At 51.1% G+C, this 22,968-nt stretch overlaps 4 protein-coding genes across 4 annotated transcripts; 2 read left to right on the top strand and 2 right to left on the bottom strand.

Annotated features, from left to right (window-relative positions):
- Positions 1 to 359: 359 nt before the first annotated feature.
- LOC134428669 (uncharacterized) lies at positions 360 to 6,154 on the top strand. The gene is made up of 5 exons (XM_063175550.1): positions 360 to 464; positions 1,034 to 1,155; positions 2,984 to 3,082; positions 3,534 to 3,698; positions 5,096 to 6,154. Exons 1-5 carry the CDS (start codon positions 377 to 379, stop codon positions 5,240 to 5,242), a joined length of 621 nt encoding a protein of 206 aa, XP_063031620.1. The 5' UTR covers positions 360 to 376; the 3' UTR covers positions 5,243 to 6,154.
- A 438-nt stretch (positions 6,155 to 6,592) lies between these two features.
- Positions 6,593 to 10,452, bottom strand: MRPL27 (mitochondrial ribosomal protein L27). Its single transcript, XM_063175552.1, has 4 exons — positions 10,389 to 10,452; positions 8,826 to 8,948; positions 8,031 to 8,098; positions 6,593 to 6,996 (listed from the first exon to the last, which is right to left on the bottom strand). Exons 1-4 carry the CDS (start codon positions 10,408 to 10,410, stop codon positions 6,790 to 6,792), a joined length of 420 nt encoding a protein of 139 aa, XP_063031622.1. The 5' UTR covers positions 10,411 to 10,452; the 3' UTR covers positions 6,593 to 6,789.
- A 160-nt stretch (positions 10,453 to 10,612) lies between these two features.
- On the top strand, positions 10,613 to 15,328 carry EME1 (essential meiotic structure-specific endonuclease 1). The gene is made up of 8 exons (XM_063175626.1): positions 10,613 to 11,276; positions 11,360 to 11,487; positions 11,665 to 11,757; positions 12,112 to 12,233; positions 12,428 to 12,560; positions 13,071 to 13,186; positions 14,215 to 14,404; positions 14,736 to 15,328. Exons 1-8 carry the CDS (start codon positions 10,613 to 10,615, stop codon positions 14,910 to 14,912), a joined length of 1,623 nt encoding a protein of 540 aa, XP_063031696.1. The 3' UTR covers positions 14,913 to 15,328.
- Positions 15,329 to 16,628: 1,300 nt separating this feature from the next.
- LRRC59 (leucine rich repeat containing 59) lies at positions 16,629 to 21,468 on the bottom strand. Its single transcript, XM_063175627.1, has 7 exons — positions 21,263 to 21,468; positions 20,858 to 20,917; positions 20,192 to 20,350; positions 19,785 to 19,889; positions 19,138 to 19,210; positions 18,447 to 18,620; positions 16,629 to 17,430 (listed from the first exon to the last, which is right to left on the bottom strand). The coding sequence occupies exons 1-7, from the start codon at positions 21,365 to 21,367 to the stop codon at positions 17,186 to 17,188; spliced, it is 921 nt and encodes a 306-aa protein (XP_063031697.1). The 5' UTR covers positions 21,368 to 21,468; the 3' UTR covers positions 16,629 to 17,185.
- Positions 21,469 to 22,968: the final 1,500 nt, after the last annotated feature.

Raw genomic sequence — 22,968 nt, 5'->3', positions numbered from 1 at the left:
CCTGAAGGTACCAGATCCTTAGCGTTTACATGGCGCTTAATTAAGGTGTTAATCGGCTAATGAGCGGGCACGTCCTGCCGCCTGCGGGGCCAGGAGCCTCCCGCGGCACAGGCCAGCCGTCCCTCTGCAGGAGCGGGGCCGCGCCGATGCCGGCAGTGACCCGCGGCCTGGCTGCCGCTCGGCCGGCACCGCGGGACTCTGCGAGCCGCGCCACGAGGCCGGGGCACGGCGGCCGAGCCGGGCTGGCCCCGCCGCGAGTCCGAGGGGGAGCCCCGGGCGCGCCGCGGCCGAGCGCGCTGTCTCGGGCCCCGCCCCGGCCCGCCCCTCGCGGGCTGCGGAGCGCGGGCGGCGGGCAGGGGCTGGCGGCGGGGTCGGGATGGCGCAGCCCGCGGAGGCCTCGGGCCACACCGCGACCGCCAGCGCCAGCATGGACAACAACGTCCTGGCCATCGTCATCGCCGCCAGTGAGTGGCGGGCGGGGGCTCCGGCGGTGCCGGGAGCGAGGCGGGGGCGGCCGCCGGGCGGGATCGGCCTCTGCCGGTGCCTCCCGGGCTGTGCCGATAAGGCGATACCTGCGGACGGACGGGGGAGAGGTCGCTGCAGCAGCCGCCCCTAATCCGGGGGGTGCCGCTCTCTGGCGGGGCGGGTGGGCTCCGCGGATCCGCGGCTGGGCCGGGGGGGAGCCGCGGGCTCCCGGGAGACCGCAACACCGGCGAACCGGCCGTGCTGCTGAGGGAGCCGAGAGCGCCGGGCCAGAGGCGGTGGGTGCCGGTGCGGGTCCCCGCGGAGCGGTCTCTGCCGCCGCGGTCCAGGATGGGGTGAGCCCCTCCTGGCTCTGCAGGTCGTTCACCGTCTGGTAGGGAGAGAGATGCTGGGCAGAAAGGGGCTTTAGCGCTCTTGAGACGGGCAGCAGGTGGAATCGGCTTCTCAGGGGCTGCTCCGAGCGTCAGCCGCGGGGCGAGAGCGGGCGGCAGGGGGAGGCCCGCGGGCCCGTCGAAACACCGGCTCTCTCGCCTCTCCCGTCTCTTGGCAGCGGTGTCCACCTCCGTCTTCATTGTGGCGATCCTCATCCTGCTGCTGCTCTTGTACCACCGGGACCCCATGTGCTGCCAATTCCTCTGCTCCTGCCGCCTTTTCCAGACCCCCAGCCAGTATGTGAGTGTCCTCCGAGTCCTTCCTCTCTTCCTCCTGCCGACAAGTCCCCCTCTGTCCCCCAAGCTCCTGTTGCCTTGTGCTGAGTCTGTGGGGCTGCACCGCCAGGTTAGTCCTGCAGCCTGGCTGGGATGGGTGTGGGTCCTCCAGGCAGAGCTGGGCTCTGCCATCTCCTTGCTCCCACTCTATCCATCCATCCATTCACCCACCCAGTCCTGCCCAGCTGTGCCATTGTGGTTCTCTCTCCAGGGCCCAACACTAAAAGGCTTCCCTGCTCTCCACACAGCTCGGGAGGGAGGTTCTCCTCCCCCTGCATAGTCGTGTGTGGGGTCGGGCGGTGCTTTATAGGAAGGGGCCCAGCAGGGAAGGGAGCTGGAAGCTGAGGGCCAAGGCAGACAAAGCCACCCGCATCCCTGACAACTGGCTCTCTTGTGCACAGCTCCTGGGGAAGGAGCAGTGAGACACAAAGCCCTTTCGCTCGCATCTGTAATTTCCTAGGGCTGCTTTCAACTAGGGAAGCTGATGGAAAAAGAGCAGCGTGTGTAGCCAGTGTTGCTTTTGTGGCAGTGACTGCCTGGGGAAAGCTCAGCCTCCACAGCTGCGAGGATGGCTTTTGAGGGAAGGGCTGCAGGTACCACTTTGCAGTCCCTGGGAGAAGAGTGGGCATTCAGCCTCGCTAGCAAGGGATCGAGAGACTAGTGCTACGAAGGGCAAATCTTATAGTCCAGCACAGGCTGAGAAGCTCCACAGAAATCACAGTGGAAATAGGCTGCACGATGTCTCAGCTCCTTTCCCTCTGTTCCCTCCTGTTGCCTGCCCGTGGCACACTTTGGGAGCGGGCCCTGCTGCTCTGCTCCCTGGCCCTGTGGAGCTGCTCTCTGAGGCAGTGTGGGATCTCCCTGGGCTCTGAGGTGGAAACTTCAAGCAGGCATCTTGCCTTTAGCAAAGGACTGTGCAGAAGGATGGATGCAAAGAATTATGGAAGGAAAGGGAACATAAAATGTATTTCCTTCAGAAAAAGAGAAGCAGTTGTAGTGTGAGGCAGATTTTGTGCTGGAATAGTTGCACTGGTTTTGCTCATGAGTTATTGAACCAACAGTTGGGTGCTGTTTTCCTGCAGCTTCTGTAGTTGTGCTGTACGGCCAGGACAAACAGCTCCTTGCTTGTTAAGAGCAACAGTAAATCCTCATCGTCCTCCCTGTGCATCCCTGGTTGCCCTGAGAGTCTTTGGGCTGGTTTCTGCTGGCAGAAATGGGGTTCTCTGAGAACAAGGTAAAGCAATGGCTCAAGTCCAGGCTCTGGCTCGAGGGGCTGTTCTCTGTGAACAGGATTTCTGCTCACTGTTGCTCAATACCTTGACAGGGAATCCAGTTTAACTGGAGCAAGACAGCTTGGGAACAGCACAACTATTGCCCTGTAGATTTGCTTGCTGCATTATCCTGAAATGACAATCTCAGTAGATAAGAGATAACAAATTCAGTAACCCTGAGCATGTGATGGAGCTCTTATCTACACCAGCGGAATAGTTGGGTTGTTTTATGTTGTACCCCAAAAAGAGATGGTTCCGCTGATTTCCAATGAAACCGTGCCCTGGGGCCCAGACTGTCCCTCTGGCTGTGCCCTGCTCCAGCTGGCTCCAGCCCTGTGCTGCCAGGGAAGATGTCCTGGAGCTCTTGGTGTCACTCAACAGGCAGGGGCTGCTGCCAGCACTGAGAGCTGCAGGAGGGAGCCACTCTTCCTCTGCCAGGGTCTTGCTGTCCCATGAGATGTGGTTGACCTCTGCTCTCTGCTGGGAAGGATTCTGGCTATGCTCACGTCCTCCTCATTCCAGGACCGCCCCCCGCCCTACTTCAGCAGCAGCCAGCAGCTGGTGGGACCCCAGCGTGGAGCCTCACGGCTGGAGAGCCCTGCTGAGAACCCGGGCATGCAGGTGATGGCAGGGGCCCTGCTGGGAGCTGGGCGGGAACGCTGCTCAGGGCTTGGAGAGAGACTCTGCTTATTGAGTTTGCCTGGGGCAAAAGGTGCTGGGCAGCATCTTCTGGGGCTGTCCCTCAACGTTGGGAAGTGCTGCCAGGATGTAAAAACCCCAGGGTAAGGCAGCATGTCGAGGGAAGGAATGTTGCAGAGGATACCACAGTGCCCTGAAGGGTTTGGGCGTGAAGTGCCAGTGGTAGATCCTGGGGGCTTGGGATCCTGCAGCACAGGTTGTGGTGTAATTGCCCCCTTGGAGGGTGGATATCCTCTCTGGGTGTTCAGAGGAGCCTACAAGTACCTACAGCTTTGAACCCTGAACCCTAAACTCAAGGTTGCACCAGGACATAAACTTCTAGTGATGAGAGGCACCATCACCCTGACCCTTTTCTGGGCATGGACATTTCTAGGGAGACGAGCTGTTCTGTGTGGGACCCCCCAGCACGTACCAGCTGCCGTCCTGGGAGCAGCCCCGCCTGCCCAGCTACGAGAGCGTGCGCAAGAAAGATCGCCAGCAGGAAATCCATCAGATGATTGCCAACAGGTTTGGGCTGTGGGCAGAGCCATCCCAGGAGGTGAGCTCCCCTCCCTGCACTGGGGGGCTGGCAGGAGCCCGTGGCAGTCACCACTGTGGTTCATTTCTGTGTCTCGCCTCACAGTTGGTGGTAGCTGAGGACTCTGTGCTCTGTGATTGCCTTCCCGATAGCTTTTATCTCTGGGAGAGCACAAAGTGTATCGGGAGGCTCCTTTGGTGTACATCTGTGCTGGTTAATGATCCATCTCTCCTCCCCCAGTGCATTTGCAGAAATGCCTGCGCCAGGAGGCAGGGCAGAGCCCCACAGAGAAATGGCAGGCTCTTCAGATCACCTGCTCCATACAAGTCCAGGCTGGGAGTGTTATTTTTGGATCTCTAAGGCTTTAATGGGTTCTTGCTTCCTTCTCCCTGCAGGACACTCCTGGGGACGTGCCTTGGTATTACCTTCAAATGTTTATGGCTTATTTATGAGCAGGAGGCTTTGCTTGGTACGATATTTAAGATTTGCACTCCCGCAATGTAAGAGGGAAAAGTGAGTGCATCCTGCCAAGTAGGTCCTGTGGCAGCATCCTGATATGCTCCCATTCAGAGACTTCATTGTCTGAAGCAGGACAAAAACGTTTGAAACCCTGAGTAAAGCATTAAAAGTTCACTGATTTACCTGGATTTTGAGCTCTTAAAGCTGTACCATAAAGCCTGGCATAGGTAGCCCTTGCTACTCAGTGTTTGGAGCTATTTCTAATGCCTGAAAAATTCCAGCTTGATATAGTGGAAGGTGTCCCTGCCCATGCAGGGGTTGGAACTGGATGGTCTTTAAGGTCCCTTGCAACCCCAAACCATTCTGTAATTCTATGAAACCTGGGCATTGAGGGCACAGGAGAGTAAAGCTCCAAAGACAAGTAGTTTAGGAACAGCACTGAAAGCTCTTCCCACAACATCATCATGCCACTTCCTGTCACCTGTGGGGAGAAAGCTAGCACAGCTCTGCCAAAAGAAATGTGACAAGGCCTGGAGGTTCCTCTCTCTGTGCAGTGACACTTGCTGCCAAAACCTGGGTACAACACCTGGTTTGTAGGTACTTGTGTAAATCCTAGTCATTTTTATTAAGTCAAGGGAAAAAACAAGTGCAGCCCTCTCCCAACAAAAGTCAAGTTTGTTCTGGCCTTCTGCCAAGTCCTTGAAAGGGAACAGGGAAGAGCAGGAACCTGGCAGAGTGTGAGGTGAGAATGTGTCTCTCAGCAGTTTGTGCCATGTTCCAGACTGATGCTCTCATCCCCAGGTGCTCCCCAGCCTACAGGTGGCTGTGCTGGGGGCCTGTGGGGGTTTCATTTCAGGCTGCTGGCAGTTGTGAGCATTTTCATCTGCTCTGTAAGAAGAGGTGGGATAATCTGGTTATTTCTGATCTGCTGTAATGCTCTTTTCCTCTCTCCTCAATAGATGCCACCTCCTTATGAGCATGCTCTGAGGCATCCTCCAGCTTTCTCAGGAACAGGAATGAGCTCAGAGACCTTGGACAGACATGGTGTTCCAGAGCCTTTCCACACCCCCCTGAGCTACCAAACCCAGCGGAACACCGCGGTGTAAGCCTTGGCCTCAGTGTCCTGCTGCTCCCCGTGCTGGCAGCAGCTGAAGTGCCTGGGATTCCATTTTCCTCCACAGTGAACAGCCAAACCTTCACCCAGATCCACAACCACCTGAAACACAGGCAAGACCAAGCCAGCCATCCTCCCTGCAGCACAAGAACAACCACAGAGCCATTGCTGGGCACTGCACTGAGCAGAGGAACCAGGGACATCTGCTCACTCTGGCAAACACCAAAGGCAAAGCTGCTGGAGCTGCACAGGGCAAAGCCAAGGGGAATGTCTGCTGGGCCAGAGCTCCTCAGGAGCAGCATTTCACACCTCTGTGAGGCAGCACTGCTGGCTGTACAAGGGATCAGACCTCAGGCACTGGTGGTGTTGTGCTGCTTCACCTGTTTCTTAGGTTATCAAGTGCTTTACTGTGTCTGGATTACCTGCCAGGTGGAAATCTTCACCTGTGAGTGGCACAAGGGATGTGCTTTGGAGCACTGCTGCATGCTCTGGCACCAGCAGCCTCTGTGGCTGGCAACAGCTCTGTACAGAGCCCACACGTGGATCTGGAGAGGTTCCCTGGGTTATACCCAAATACAGACCACCAAGGTGAACCATGGGACTGGATCTGCAGGCAGGGAAAGGACAGATGCACGGACTGAACAGCTGGATCTACATGAAGATGTGAAGCACACGTGGACACATGTGGCTGACCCAGTTCACCTGGTCTTCTGCAGAGCAGAGGAATTGTCTAATGTCAACACCAGTGTCCTTACATTACTGATTTTGATAACTTGTTTTCTACTGCAGAGTCAATGTTTAAAATTGTTTACAAACCTGTAGATAAAATGAGATCAGTTTGGGCACAACACATTGGGGCTCCTTTATTTTGAGCAATACAAAAATGTCACATAATGACTCAAAAGGATGAGTATCCTGGATAATGCTTTATCATACACCTCCAGCTGCTGAGGCTTCAAATACTAGTCCAGATTTGGGCATCTTGCCAGGCCCCCTGAACTCAGCAATGAGTTAGAATTAGGCCTGAGAACTTGCCTCACATGGCCAGTGAATGGCACACTCAGATATTTAAGGTAAGCATTGAGGTGAGTGAGCTAGAGCAAAAAAATCCAGCTTCCAGGTACACAGCATAGGTGCATGTGGAAATCTGTTCTGTAGTATTGTGAATTAAGGAACAAATAGAACAGTAATGACTAAAAATGAGCAAAAATAGAGGGAATTATTAGCAGGACAAGTACTGAGACAAGAGTGATTGTACAGGGAATTCATCCAATGGCACAACAGACCAGGCTCTCCAGGTACTACATGACCATGGTAACACATTCCATGAGCAGCCAAGACCTTCAGCTGCCCCACAGCATTTATTAAACACTCATAAAAATGCCAGCAGGTGATCTCAGTGCCTGAACACAGATCACAGGCACTTCAGGAACAAAACCAAGTCCTAGACTGGTATCTTCAGAGCCACTCTTGTCCTCAGATGCCAGTAAAGCTGTAGTGGTCTGTCCTTCCCATCCATGCCCAGGTGACACAGCAGGTTCACAGCATGTTGACGAGTTTGAAGCTTCCTACCTCTGTGGTAGGGACAACACTGATGAAAGTTTTATAAAGGACTGCTCCTTTGGGCAGCTGGCAGATCACATCCCTGCTCTCGCTGCTGCGGGGTGGGGGCACGTAGACCTCCTTGGTGTATCTCACAATGCCATCCTCCAGGGCATAGAGGGTCTTGTTCCGGCCCATCCCCACCTGGGAGAGGATGAGGAGCATTAGAAAGGAGAGGCTGGACATCCACAACTAAAGCAGATCTGATCATTGGTCTGCCTTGTTTGATATCCTGGCTTCAACAGCATCTGTTGCTTTATTTTTTAAAATAAAACCACACAACTTTATTGGAAAAAGGCTCCCAATATTCCCAGTTAGATTGTGCCTGGGCCGGTCTGACCCTCGCTGCTGGGCCAAAGGCAGCAACTGCGGTGTATCACCCCAGAGATACCTTGGCTTGCTGGTGGTTGCAGCTGGGCACTGAACAAGTCCAGGCTTGTTAGGAACCCCGTTTACCTCAGGAGGAATAGCTTCAGGCGATGGTGAAGAGAAAAAGGAGAGGATTCTGCTGGAGGGTTTAATGTCCAGAGGTTTATTCCATGGTTACAGAGGTCTGAACGTGAGCAACTGCTCCAACAGAACAATTGGCTGCATGGTCTGATCACCTTTTAAGCTCAGGGACAGGGGGAGGGGAGGTACAGGTGAGCCACCAACCAGGTGAGAGGGGCAGGGTCTCAGGGGAAGATGACACCCAGACAGGCCAGTGACCCCTGGGCATAGGGGCATCCTTTGAACTTGACCAACCACACGAGGCCTTGCTGGAATGTTCAGCCTGATTGACAGGACTCACTCAGCATGGGGGCAAGGGGGAAGGGAGAGAGGCACAGGCACACCTGGGAGAATGACCTGGAAGGCCAAAATGGGACAATACAGCACACCACAACACAACTTCCTTCCAGCAACCAGTTTGCAATGGTGCTCAGTATGAGACACGAGACACCCACTGCAGCCTGAAGCACAAGTGCCCAGTCAGGTCACAGAAGTGTTCTGGGACAGCAATCACTGCACACCTTCCCTGAGTCCCACCAACACAGGTGAGGCTCTGAGCAGGCTCTGTGACCAACCCCACACAACACAGGGATGAGCATTGAGAATGGGACTGAAAGAGAGGAGCAGTGAGTGTGGGGCTCAGGGGGGGCTGCTGTTCCCTGAGACCCAGAGAGAGAGAAAGGCCTTACGTGGGCGCCGGGGTGCCAGCGGATCAAGCGCTGCGTGGCCAGAATGTTCCCTGCGTGGACAAAGGCACCTGCAACACAGGGACACAGCCAGGCTGCAGAGAGAGAGCTCCCAGAGCCCTGGCAGAACACAAACGATTCTGGGACTGACAAATCCCAGCTTTTGTAGGCATTTCCTAAGGAGAAATTACTTGAAATGTTAAAAGCATCTGAACGAAAATGATGTTAGCAGGAAATAAAAGGGCAATGGACAGACCGTGGCAAAAAGTGAAATCTCTGAACAGATTGCTCCTAGGGTACAGGGCATTTTCTGGCTGCTGAAGGCATTTGTTTTACTACATTTACATTGAAATGTTTCCATCAGCAAAGCTAGTAATTATTAAGCACTCGACTGCAAGAATCTGCACTTTGGCTTCTGCTAAGCTTTGTAATTCTCTCCTTTGTAAACACTGGAAATGCTCAGTTTTTCCACTCGGTGTGGGGGGAAAGTGCAGTGCAGTTACGAGGTGTCTCACAGTGTTCCCTCCTCCCGGGCTCTCTGGAGAGGCCAAGTTAGAACCAAAGTACATTTTCTGTAGGCAATTTTGGCTGGCAGCCGGCGGGCTCGTGGTGGGGGGAGCTGACTCACCCTGCCCTCCCACCACCAACCCTTGATCGGGAGCTTTCACTGATCCTCCCCTTCTCCCTCCTGGAAAAGTGCCCTGCCCACCTCTTCCTGACACACTCAACTACTGACACATATCGGGGAGAGAAGCTGTGAACAACCCAGTGAAATGCAAATAAGATACTGAGACCTACCTTCGGCTTTTTTGAAGCCATAGCGTTTCCCCGGGCTGCGGCCGCCCAGGTTTTTCGAGCTGCCCCCACTTTTCTTAGAAGCCCATCTGACAGCGACCAGGCTTGGCTGGTGAGTGGTCAGAACTAGGTTAGGAGAAAGAACGTCAGCTGGAAAAACTATCACACATCATTCCTTCTGTCAGGTGTAAAGGAAGACAGGCTTTAAAATTAAAGGCAAAGGAAAGCCCTGGGAGAAACAAAAAGTACTTCCAAGATAAATTAGACCAAAATGGCCTAAGTTCCTTGAAAAAAGGCCACATCTCAAATGCTGCTGCTGCTGCCCAGGTAAGAATCAAACTCTCAGCAAGCATGCTAAATCATGTGCACAAATTTCATGTGCACAAATTGAGTTTCATTCTTGTAAAATGCAGCACAGGTGTCATTGCTTGCTGTGGATTGCTCTTACAGTGCTTTGAGGAAAGATGGGTTGTGATTTGTTTCAGTTTCCCCTTGGACCAAATGGCACTCACTCACACAGTTACACCCTGAAATCTTACAAATGAGGAAAATATTTAAACATCTATGACCAACTAGAAACAGTCTGAGGACTACCCAGAAGGAGTATAAAGGTTGGACTTGTTGGAGGTCTTTTCCAACAAAATGATTCTGTAATTCTATGATTAAAGGCTCTAAGAAGAAATACAGAGCCCTGGGAGTGGCTAAAAGGGAGTCTGAAGCACAGTTTTTTTCATTAATCCTCCCAGTTTCAGGGAAGTGTTTAAGATTGAACAGGGCTTGGAGCAACCTGGTCTAGTGAAAGGTGTCCCTTCCCATGGCAGGGGGTAGGAACTGGGTGATCTTTAAGTTTCCCCCCAACCCAAAATCTCTTCAGTACCACCTCTTATCAGGTAGGAGACAAACCTGATTTTTCTGAATCCCTCTATTTAGCCCGTTAAGCAGCAGGTTAGTGCAGAACAGAGGTTATCTTGTTTCCTTAACCTGATCAAAACCACTCGTTTATCCTGACTAATTCATCACGGATACTCAGTGAGCTGGAAATGTCCCACCACTGCAAGTGTTCAAGCACAGGCTGGATAGGGCACCTGCTCTAATGGAAGGCATCTCTGCCCATGCAGGGAGTTGGAAAAGATGACTTTTAAGGTTCCTTCCAACCCAAACTTGTCCATAATTCTAAGAAATACTGTTGAGGAAATGGTACAAACCGCCATTAATTTCAGGACATGACCCACTAAGTAAAGCCTTCGGGACTTGACGATTTGTAGGAAATCAGACAAGACGAAGCATAGCTACAGTTTCACATACACAAACCCGCCCATCGCCATCACCACAGCTCCGCCTCAGCTCCAAGCAAAAGCGAAAGCCTCGGCCTCACGCTATCGGTGGTGACATCCCACCAGGGGCGCGACGTCGCGCGGGGTGACCTCCCTGGGGCACCTTGTCCCGAGCTCATCCCTCCCGCTCCCGCTCCAAGGCCAGACCGCCGCTCCCGCCCTCAGAGGGTAACGAGCCACCACAGGCCCGCACTCACGGCCCGCACTGCCCTCACTCACTGCCCTCACTCACACAGCCGTCCCAGCGCCGCCATCTTGCTGGCGCCGTGCTCCCCGCCTCCGCCCGCTGGCAAGGCGACGCGCACGCGCGCTAGCTGGGCGGCGATTGGTCCGACCGCCAGCGAGAGCGCGCTCTCGGACCAATCGCCGCCCACTGCACGCGCCTCCGGGCCAACCAGCGGCCGGCGCGGGCTTTCCCCTCAGGCGGGCTCGGGTGCCCCTGAGGGGACGGGGGAGATGGCGGAGAGCGACTTGGGCTCTGAGAGCAGCGAGGAGGAGAACCTGCCCTCCTTCGCCTACCTGCTGCAGCCGTCCCCATGCCTCGGCGAGCCGAGCCGCCCGCGGTCGCCATCTCCTAAGCCTGAAGTGGCAGAGGTTGTCAAGATGGTGAGCAGCGGGAGCGAAGAGGGGATGGACGTCGTCCCCTTGCACGAGAGGGTCAAGATGAGGGTGGGAGCGGAGCCTGAGCCCTTCAGCCTGGGCGCTGATGATGAAGGAGAGGCGTCTGGGATTTGTGCTAGCGGTGACCTGATGGCTCCTGGGAGCGAAGGGCTTCGGCAAGACCTGACGCCGTCTGGAGAAGTAGCTTGTGGTAGTGAGACTGGTACACGCAGTGTTGAGAGATCCCCCTTGTGCTCCTTGCCAGTCGACTCTGACGGGCCTGGCAGCCCCCCGGTAGGCAGAGAAAGGCCAGAAACATCGCTCCCTCTCAAGAAGCGACAATATAGTCAGAAGGAACGGGAGGCAATCTGCCAGAATGTATGGCAGAGAAGGAAAGAGCAAGAAGCAAAGAGAAGGAAGCAGGAGGAGGAGAAAGAGAGGAAGAGAGCCGTTGCCAAGATGCTGAAAGCTCAGCGGCCAGGAGAGTGCCAGAAATACATAACAGTGGTGCTGGATCCAGGTAGTTGTCCTCACAGCCTGCTGCTGCCTTGTACTGACTGTTGTCTCCTCTCTCTGGAGGCCTGACCCATGAATCGATTTCAGTCATCTTACAGGTAGAAGGTGGCGAGCAGATCCTTAGTGCTTTGCAGGCTGCCAATTATTCCTGTGTGTTTGAGAACCACGCTGTTCCCTGCAGCATCACCTGGAGGAGAAAGACAGTGACATCACAGGTATGTGAGCAAAATTTTTATAATCTCCTCCTTTTCCTCATGTGTTATTTGTGGTCATTAGTAATTGTATTCAGCAACCCAAGTGAACACCCTCTAATTTCCCTGCTCAGAGAGCTGAGTGGGAGTCTGAGTGAATTCTAAACAGACTGTGGCCTGTTTGTTTTCATATCTGAACAGATGGGAGGAGGAGATGAATGGACAGAAGAACCAAATGTTCTGGTTCTGCTTGGCTTGGAGGAGTTTTTGTCCATGGCTCACAGCTACAAGCAAGTGAGAATGCTTATGACTTTTGTGTTCCTGAACATGCCTTGATGTAAAACCAGTGTTTTGCCATCCCTCTTAGTGGCAGGAAGGTTTTGGTGTGGGTGGAATGCAGGGTTTCACTGAAACAGAAATCTGGGCGTAGAAGCCATTAATGGGCTGTATAATGCAAAGTTCTGACAAGCTTTCTTCACTAGTTAAAATTTTTCACACATTCCTCTGAAGAGTTACATTGTTACATCAAGTGAGTTTATTGTTTTTTTCCTTCTTTCTGCAGACCTACAACCAGAGCAATAATTTGCTGGGCTTCTCTGTATACCTCAACATTGTTTAACTCCTTGTGTTTCCCATTCATCTTTGTAGAATGCTGATGGCTGTGCAGAAAGGCAGAAGGAGACCCTGCAGAGCTATGTGGCTCACATGATGGAGAGAATGCCTGGGAGAATTCTGGCTCTGGCAGTAGTTGGAGTAGAAAATTATTTCAGGTCAGACTTCTTCCCTCCAAATGTTTCTGTGTTTGCTCTGGTCTTGAAAAATGCCGTAGGTGTTTATGTTAATTCTTTCTAGCAAAGACTGGAGTACAAGAGGTATTCCCAGAACGGCTCCAGCACTTTTTGTACAGAAACAGAAGCAAAGGTCCATCCAGACTGCCACCCCAGTCTTACCTGACTCTTTTTAGGTCTCTTCAAGTTCAGCCAAAACAAAGGCTGCGACAGACAGCAGCAAGTGGGAATCAAGAGAAACGGGGAGAAAGGAGGAAAAAGGAAGCTAAGGATTCTAGCTTGGACTTATCCAGAATGGATGTGAAAGAAGTGAGTGCTTTTAAAACACATGCAGCCATCATCTGTTGTCTCCCAGTATTTGAACATTTGACCCAGTCACACAATTTTGTACATGGGAGTACGTGGCTTTCCTTGTTCATTTGTCCATCAGTCTATGGACAGAGCTCTTTGGGTTCAGCTCCCCACTGCTCAGTCATGTGCCTGCTCCCACAGAGGCTGATGTGTCTCATTCTCCTGGATACTGATGTCAGCCACAGCACCTCTTGCCCTTCAGGGCCCATTGGCCAATGCCACTGGTGGTGGCTTGTTCATAACAAGAGCCACAAGGGAGTGAGGCAGCTTAGAGGGCACTGAGGTGATATTAACTGTCAGGAGACAGACTGCCTCTAAATATTTCAGTGTCTTAACTGTTCCCAAAATGGAGAGTGCGGGTTCTTGTCCTACAGCAGGACGTTTGTGACCCTTTTCTGCTTCAGACAAATATGGAATTTGATGCAGCAAGACTGATTGTGCCATTTGTTGTTCCCATTGGTGATACAGGCCCTGGTGGATCTGCAGCTGAGCACACAAGTCCAAATCAGCATTTTTGAGAGCAGTGAGGAGCTTGGGGAATATGCCACTATGTTCACCAAAGCTGTGGCTGAAGCACCATACAAGTGAGTAAGCAGAGGAGATTTGGAGAGGCTGCACTTTGAGCTACTGGGAAGGAATAGCAGGTACAACACAGGGTACAATGGTTCCTAAAGGTGCAGGTGACAGAGCATCTGCTCTTGCAGCTCCTCCAGCAAAGGACTTGTTCTTGAAATTGATGTCCTGCCCACAGAGGGGTCAGGACAAACCCTGATTTCATAGTCCCAGGCTGGTTTGGGTTGGAAGGGACCTTAAAGATCATCTAACCCAACCCCCTGCCATGGGCAGGCACATCTTCCATTCCACGGGGCTGCTTAGTGCTCCATCTAACCTGACATTGAATGCTTCCAGGGATGGCATCCACAACTTCCTGGAGTATCTGCAGCTTCTTTGGGCAATTTATTCTGGTGCCTCACTACCTTCAGCTCTCACACTGGAGCCTTGACATCAAGTAGAGCTCTTGTTCTGAGTCAGATTTTTGGAGTGGAAAGGGAATGCGAGTAGGGTTGGCTCTTAGAGTGCCAGCTTTTCTTCTTCAGTGTGTAATGAAGAGACATGCCTGAGAATGAACCATTTGATTCTTTCCATTGATGAGGGAGGACAGCAGCTTGTTGCACACAGTGATAGCTAAGAAAGCCATCTTGCACAGTCTCATGCGATCCTGGCATTCCTGTCACAGCAGCTGCTGGATTTTCGTGTCAGCCATGACAAGAGATGAGCTGTCATTAAAAATGACATCTAGAAGTGCTTTGTTATGGTTGACAGCCAGAAGGTGAATTCTTGTTTACCACTTTGTCTGCAAGTTGGCTTGTGTCAGGATTGCTGCTGAGTATGGGATTGTTGATATTTCAGGAGCAATCTGGGTCTTCAAGAAATTGTTAGTGCACGTAACGAAAACAGGGTCAAATTATTCATGTTTCCTTTGATGCCAGTTGTGTCTCTGACAGCTCAAGTGAGGGATGGCGCTCTGGCTCTGTGACAACAGATGGCAGGGACAGGATTTTCTTCACAGCCTCATTGTCTCATTTGCTTCCTCATTCCTTGTTCTCCCTAGGCGAGAGCGAGAGAACACAGGGTTCTCTTTCTACTTGGAGAAGGACTGTTGCAGAGGGGTGAAGGTGGATCCTTCTGGAAAGGGTCTCTTGAAAGTTTGGAAGAGGCAGATACAGCAATTTAACCGTGTCAGCTCTGAGATGGCTGAGGCTATCGTGTCTGCCTACCCTTCTCCTCAGCTTCTGATCCAGGTGAGGATGCCTCAGGGATACCCAGCACTGTGTGCAGGCAGCCAGGGAGTGGAAGAAATAATTTAATCAGTATTAAATGAGACACAGTGATTCTGCACGAGCGGTTCAGTAAGTTAACGAAGGAACCGATTCCTTGGCATCCACTGGTCTGGCTTCCCACTGAGGGAGCAGCACTGGCTTCACTCTCCAAGCTCACAGATGGGACTTGGGCAGAGACCAAGTGAAAAATGAGTGGACATTGTGGAAGGGCAGAGCAGGTAGAGGTGCATAGCTTTGATTGGTTTGTTGAGCAATGGATGCCAGCGGGTGATGCCGTTGTTGTTGCTTCCAGGCCTACGAGCGGTGCTCCTCGGAGCAGGAGCGGGAGAACATGCTGGCCAACATCGCCGTGCACCGCGGCGAGGGCGTCACGGCCACCGCCCGCCGCGTCGGGCCCGAGCTGTCCCGCCGCATCTACCTGCACATGACTTCCCACGACCCCGACCTCTGTCTGGATTTCACTGGCTAGCATCGGGAAAAAGGGTTGTACTGTTCAGTTAAGTGTTCCATTTTGGATTTCGCTGGGTAGCTCCAGGGAATAAGGGTTTTTACCATTTGTCTGGTCAAGTTTTCAGTTTTCTTCTGTGAAGAAGTGCTTAGATAACACTCAATGATCCCTGTTTAAAGACTTGAAACGCATTAAGACTTTATTGTAGAAGGAAAAAAGTTGGATAAAGTTGCTGAATAGCAGGAGTTTACACAAGAAAGGTGGTGAACATCTTCCCTAAGCACGAGTTGCACACAGCTTATAGTACTGATGTTGTTTTGTTTTTCTATAAAATAAATAATTTTGAAGAATAACCTTTGCTTCTAAATAATGGTGTCTTGAATATAGACAGGTATGTCCTCTGTTAAAAGGAATACTTCCTGTTGCTCTCCTGAACTGCAAGGACTTACCTTCTCCCTCCTTTGGGACAAATCCTGAAGCTGGAGCAACCTGGTGCTGCCCCCCCAGCACCTGCTCTAGCGAGGTGAAAGAACTTTACCTCACAAATAGCCTCTCATTGTTCCGCTGTAGCAGATGGGAATGAGTAAGACTAATTTTCAGATACAAGTTTAGAGTGCTCTGATTCAGTCTCCAGACAGCCTAATCTACAGAAGGTCTTGAAATCTGATTATATGTGCTGGAATTATGAGGTCTAAACAGTTGGCAGAAAAAGCTTCCTTTTAATTAGATTGGGGACCACGGCCTGTCCGTGCAGCCACCAGCACTTGTGTACACACAAGGACAGTTGAGGGTTTTTGCAACAGCATTGCTGAGAATTAAACTGCATCCCATGTGTGGAAGTTAACTCTTTGGAACCCTGCTGCCTCCAGTGGAAAAATCCCTACCTGCCCTGCTTGCTCTATGCACCCAGCTGGAGCCCTGGCCTGACCAGAAGTGCTGCTAACCCCAATCTATAAATTGTATAAGCCCATGCTCACCAACCTATGTAGCACTCATCTAAATGTTGGCAGGAAGGGCTGCATGGAGGAATCATTGCTTTAGATGCTGTTTGTAATTTTCCTGAACATTTCTGGATAGAGGGTAAGGATCTTTTAAAGAATGGGATGAGCTAGGCACCCAAAGCAAAGCTTAAAGGTGTTTGAAGGAAGCTTTGAGAACATGCACCCTCCTGAGGCAGAGGCACCCCTTCATTCCTTTAATCTGACACTTGTGCTGCTGCTCTCTCCTGGGCCATATTCAGGGAACCACAATCTTATCATCGGGTTACAGAAAAATGAGGGTTTAAAGCTGTGATAGGTATGAGAAGAGGGAACGATTCTGGACACCAGTGTGAATGTCTCAGTGGAGTCTGTAGCACAGATATTCTCTGAAACTTGCACTTCATTTTAAGAACTCACAAAGCTCTTAAGGATATTAAAAACTTCTGCTCGATGGAAGTTAAGGAAATTTTAAAATGAATTTTAAATAATTTTTAAGGAAATTCGAAATAATTCACAGACCATTGCAGAGGTGAGTTTTCCTCTTGAGATGCAAACCACCAAACCTCCCAGCCTTTCCCCAGCCCCGAGGCTTCCCGTTCCTGCCAGCAGTGCTCCCACAGCGCCGCCCAGCGCTGCTTCCGCAGCTGCAGCAGGCAGGAATTACTCCCGTGTACTTGGCAATCATTTGTGGCTGTTCCTAAAAGGCCTAATTAAAATGAAAACTATGTTAATAACATAAACATCTAGTTCAGACAAATTGCCATGAAAACTATTGTATTGAAAATTTTCAGCTTCTTTCAATAGCACATCAGCCTCTTTGCTCCAACACAAGGATGCACAGCCATCCCACATGCCTGTAATTGGTCCTGGAGTGTGGCCTTAGTGTATTATTCCCATACAGCCATACCACCATTTTTAGCACAAACAGAAATGAGAGCAAGGAATGGATATGTATTAAAAACCTTCCACCTCTAGCTCAGAGCTACAGCTGTCTCACCCAGATGATGTGAGGGCTGCTTGTTCCCATTCCTATAGACTGTCAGCTTCCTGTGCCTCACAATCCTGGTGGACACAACTTGGAGGCAAGGAGTGGTAACAAGTTTGGGTTAATGTGCACAAATAATGGGAGTTACAGGCCAACTGAGAGACATGCACAACAAAGATAGTTTAACAATAGCTCTGCTCTGTGGAGTGGACCAGCAAGCCAACGCTGACTGGTTCAAAGCAGTTTCATCAGAACACAATTCCATAGGAATTCTGGCTGCGTAGATGGTGGAAGGAGATGCTGATGAAGCAAGTGCCCACCCAGGACAATCACTGGTGCGAGTTGTGCTGTAGCATGTTCTGCAGGGTTTTGTGGTTCTGCAGAGCAGCCACCACGTCCTCGTAGAGGGTGTTGACGCTGACACACAGAGGTTGATGCTGCAGCTCCGTCAGCTTGCAGGCAGCCAGGGTGCAGAGGATGCAGAAGAGCACAAAGAGCAGCACTCGCAGCACTGACCGCGACCACGAGGCCTTGTGCCGGGCAGGCTGAGGGGGACGGGAGCTGGAGGCCGGCTCTGCAGTGAGAACGTGAACAGGACACAATGTGAGGAATGAACCAACAACAACAGGCTATGCTCACAAACAAACTGTTCAGGTAAGTGTTGGGAGTGTAGTTCAAGCATGGCTTAAAGAAAAAGGCCATGAAGCCATACAATTGAGAGAAAAGTAAAAGGTAGTTGCAAAGCAGTTCCAAAGCAGTTCCCAGCCTGATTTCTATAAACAATTAGACTCTCTCAGGCATCATTGTATAAACAATAAGGTTCTCAGGCAGTCTTCCCATAACAAGCAAAACACCCTCTCTGGGAAAAGATGGCACCCTGAGAACAGATGTGGAAGTTTTGGGAACCTTTCATATCACAGTGGGAACACTGGTTTTATTTTGTGTAAACAATTAACAGTATTGTAAAACAAAAGGAGTGGTTAGAGTTTTCTCTGTTAGCCTATCATGGACCTGGATTTTGGAATATGCATGAAGTTCGTTAACACTATTATTTAAACTGGCTGATCGATCAATAAACCGAGTCCGATGCATCACAGGATGGTCGTTCTCCCCTCATTTCAACAGGTAAGATACTTAATCCTCTGCTGCAGTTGGCTTTTGTTGTGAATTTTCATCATTTAGCTCTGATAAATAAGTAGATGTGCAGGATGTAACTGCTTAGAATGAAAAGTTTCAGATCCAGTTTCATGGGCAGCAGTGAAGGGGGTGTAAAGCACCTCTGTGTTGCACAAGATCTGATTAACCAAATGTAGCTCAGTAGACTTAAGAAAAAAATGAGTGAAGGGAAGTTCTCATTAGGAACAGCTGGAGAACTTCATGACTTGCAGCTTTGCAGTTCATGGTAACACAGGAAAAGGGGGAAAGGGCACAGCAGCAGAGTTTATGAGAACTCCTGTAAGTTCCACTCTGCCCTCTCCCAACATCTTCCAGTGTCCCAGTACCTGGGCTGCATGAAAGCAATTCTGGCAGCAGCACAATCTAATGACAATGAAACCTGACACAATCCCACCCAAAACAGACACTACTTACTTCGGGTGTGCACTGTTTCCTTTTTAGTTTTCTTTTCCATCTCCTGTTTTGCAGCTTTCTGAGCATCGTACTCTCGCCTTCTGCGCTCCTTCTCCTCTGCCTTCTCTCGCTTCCGCAGTTCTCTCTCCAGAGCCTCCTTTGCTCGCTGTTCTGCTTCACGCTTCTTCTCCATTTCTGGGGGTTAACAGCAAGTTTTTCCCTTTTATGCAAAGCGTTGTCACTGCCATTTTCCTTATTACCTTATTATCCCAACTGGAATGAGGAAACCAATTAAACAGCAAGTTTTTCCCTTTTATGCAAAGCGTTGTCACTGCCATTTTCCTTATTACCTTATTATCCCAACTGGAATGAGGAAACCCATAAACAACTATCCTCTTTTATTATCATTTTATTTAGTAATACATACCTTGCATTTTGCTGTGCTTTTCTTTCATGTTTTATAGGTAACCTATAGCACATTCCTTCTAGAGATTTAACTATTCCTCAGGCCAAGAAATCACATACACTACCCCCCTGCTATATTTCTCCCTCCAGCCCTTTTACCCTACTATTCCCTGAGTACTTTGGGTTTAGGTGGCTACAAGTATGTGTTAGATGACAATTTATTAGATGGTGATCAGAATGTTTGGGTGTGTTAGACAGACCAAGAGCAGTCCTCAGCAGACAGCACGTGGGGGCTCTTTGTCCCTACCTCTCTCTGCCTGGAGTTTCCGCTGCCGTTGTTGATCTTGCTCAGACTGGATTGCTTTCATGTGCTGCAGTACCTGAAACAGCCAAGAAAACAACCTGAGGGCTGTGCAGAAGCCTAGTAGCACAGTCAGTTCAGAACACAACAGATGGAGTGTGGCTGAGGACAGGCAGCTGGGGCTGACCCTCAACCCTCACCTATCCCTACAGCTACGGCTCTGAAAAGAACTCATAACTTATGTGAGTCTCTGTTAAAAAACAAATCTTTGCATTAAAAACAAACATGGCAAACTGGTGCCCAGTGATTCAGAGGATCACAGAACATTTCTATTTATGTTTGCCAGAACTTCTCCAGAGGTTTTTGTACTATCAGCACAGGCATGGATTACTATGTCTGATTATGCCTCCTTTCTTGGCAACCAGTATTTAATCCTCTCTTAACTCCACAAATGGAGAAGCATCCTCCTCAGTCAGGTGTTTGCTCTCCACAGACACAGCAGTAGGGGAGTCAGTGCAGTGGACCTGCACCTCACTCCCTGAAGAAACTTCAGGGTCCTGCAGCAGCTGCCCAGCTTGCTAAGCAAACAGAGGAAGAATCACTCAAAGCCATGAAAGGAAAAAAACAAATTAGAATAAAATGAGACTCCTTACCTTGACAGCAGCCTGCTTACACTGCTTCTCATCCAGACAGTCTCCTGCTACTTTCGCCAGGACAGGATCCAGGGGGTTGTCCTTCAGATCCAGCCACTTCAGGTTCTGCAAAAAGGCACAAAGGGAAGGCTGTAAGAGCACAGCAGTCTTGGAATTAATTAAGAGATCCAAAGCAGAAGGAAAGAACTGCTTAGTTTTCACATTAATGAAACAGGTAGAGAAGATGAGCAGAGACGTTTTCAATAGACTGAGAGGATTTTTACTGGGCTGCAGTGCAGACCCAGCTGAATTTTGAAATGGGTAGTCAGCAGGATGGATGCTTCACCAGAGAAATCAACTTGAGCAGGATCACAAGACCCTGGGCTGCATCCCAAAGCTTTACGTAACTGCCCAGCAAACAGTTTTACCTTGAGCTGTGCAAAGCTGACCGGCAGGGTGACCAAGCGGTTGTTCAGGAGGTCCAAGTGCTGCAGATTCACCAGGCGGCCGAAGTCCAAGGGCAGCTGTTGCAACCGATTTTTACTCAAATCCAGTTTCACCAGATGCATCAAACTGCAGAAGTCTGACTAAAACCCAAACAAAGAAAACCCAGAGGAAGCTGGTCAGCACCCTTATGGAAGAACCTAAGTGGAGACAGCCTGCACCTCAAATCAGGCACAAATCCTTGACCTGCTACAGGACTGTGATGGAGGAAAATCGCTCTCCTCCTCTGCCTTGGAAGATGGAGGTGAGACACAGTGGGACAGATAAGACAGACCGAGAAGGTTATGGATGACAATATGACAGGAACAAACCCAAGTCTCCACTGCTGATGAAACTCCTCTGTATTCACCTGGGGACGCTCTGGAAGGAATGTACTGCAATCTTCACACAGTGCAACCCTGTACTCTCTCCTGCCTCAGCCAAATCCACTGCCAGCACTGAGCTGTCACTGACAACTGAGTCATTCAGCCACCCCAGGGCAGCGAAAGTGCCAGTTCCACAGTGCCCGGTGAGCCTCTACTGAAGCACCAGCTATCTTTCCAAACATTTCCCAGCAGACTGATCTCCACGGAGGCTCTCTAGCACCTTACCGGCAAGGAAACGAGGTTGTTACAGGACAAATCCAAGACAGTAGCTTTCGGAAGAGCAGCCTGAAAGACAAATAAGGCACTGAATGAACATGGACATTCACCCGACCCCCTCTGACACCTGTTCTGCTTCGGCCTCTGCGGTTTCTCCCGCGTCAGTCTATCCATCCCCCGCGGCTGCTCCACGGTCACGTCATCTCCGGATCCATCTCTGTGTCAAAAAGGTTCTTATCCCAGGACAGCAGTAACTAGCGGCTGCCGGGCCCGCGGGACACAGAACCTCACTGCTTTAAATACCTGCAGGCCAGGTCACAAGCCCCCAGCGCATCCAGCTGCCCTACGCTGCCCCTTCCCGGGGCCGGGAGCCGCTCCCCACCCCCGCCGGGGGCCCTGCGGCCGGAGACTCACCAGCTCCCGCACCGGCACTTCATTCAGGTCGCAGAGGCTCAGGTCCAGCTCGTTCCCGTCCAGCTTGTCCTTCAGGCTGAGCCCCTTCCCGCTGCCCCGCGACATGGCTCCGTCGGCGGCTGCCCACGGGAGATGCGGCTCGGCACGGGGAGACAGCGCGGCTCGGTTCGGAGCGGCTCAGCCCAGCACAGCCCAGCACGGCCCGTCCCGGCGTGGCACGGCCCGGCCCCGCCAGCCACTTCCGCGGCCACGTCCGCGCGGGGCCCGGCAGCCGCCGCCGCGGGGCCGAGCGCGCCCCTGCCGGCCCGGAGCGGGGCCGCACCGCCCGCGCACGCACCGGCAACGCCGAGCACCGGCACGTCGCCCTAAGAGAGGATGTTATCTGGTGTTTGATCTCTGCGTGCTTTCAAACCTAAGCAAAAAGAAATGAGATTTAGTCCCCGAGCAGAGAGCAGCTAATAGGCTCTAAGCGCTGTCTTAGAAAGACGAATTACTTGTTGGTGGAATTGTCTTGTTAAGGTTTAAGGTTTGATCCGATGATCTCGGACTTAATGAGAGGTTAACAAAGCTTGGGAAGAAGGATGTGCTACTGAGAGCGGGAACAAAGAATGCAGGATTTATGAGTTACAAGGACATCCCGAAGATAAGGAAGAAACTAATAAAGCTAACTCAGCAATTGGGTTGAATCAGCTCCAAGCAAGTGAAATGTAGTTTTGTCAGGGGCAGATTGTGACCACCTGCTCATGGTCACAGACCCAGGAAACCCACCAACCCAAAAGAAGAGAAAGACTAAGACTGGACTAATTAGCATGGGAAGCAAAAGAATCATTAAACAATGGCAGATAGAATACTAATTGATATGAGAACTAGGTAACTTGTAGCCAATGAACATTAATGCCTCTTGTTGCTAAAATATGTAAGTAGTCAAAAGTTTTGACAGCTGTCATGCTGGCTTTGTGGATTTGCCATCCAGTGCAGAACTGTAAATAGGTGAAATCAAATACCTCTGCTCTGGGTTTGAGTTGGCCTCTTACACACTGGGTGGCAGAGCCTATTTTGGGACACACTGGTACAGCTCAGGGCATTCTTGTAGCTGTCCCACCAGCCCTGGAACCCTGGCCAGGTTGGCAGGAGTTTAGATCTGGGCTACATGAAACAGCCCTGCAGAAGGCAGGAGAACTCCCAGCCTAGACCCATGAGCAGGGGAGGTTTTGCATCCAGTCACATCACCTGACACACACCACCACGCAGAGAACTAACTGGTTTATGGCCAATAATCCCAACAGAAACCCAGGGATGTGTACATTGTTTTGCAATACCTGATACAGCTGCTTATATCTGTCCACACTCTCCCTAATCCAGGCGGAGAATTCCCTCTCAGTTGGGCTGTACCGTTACCCAACAATGTTTCTTCACAGGAGGAACACTTAATGGATATTCCTGCTTGGCTCCCAAGGCTCCAGCCCCACAGGAACAGAGCCCTCTCCTCTGTGGAGAAAGTCAGTGAAAGAAAAAGGAGCCTGAGAGAGAGCCAGATTAGTGTTACCTGGTACTGGGATTACAGCAAGGACTAACCATGAATTTCCTCACCTCTGTGCTATTTGTGATGTTTGGGGACAAACATCACAAACACACATTGCGAAGATGTTTGTGACAAACATCACAAATACACATTGCAAAGATGTAAATACACATTGCGAAGATGT

This window comes from Melospiza melodia, chromosome 24 (genome assembly GCF_035770615.1).
Source record: "Melospiza melodia melodia isolate bMelMel2 chromosome 24, bMelMel2.pri, whole genome shotgun sequence".
NCBI classification, from domain to species: Eukaryota; Metazoa; Chordata; class Aves; order Passeriformes; family Passerellidae; genus Melospiza; species Melospiza melodia.
Note: the sequence above shows the minus strand (reverse complement) of the source record. Positions and strands in the feature narration are given on the sequence as shown.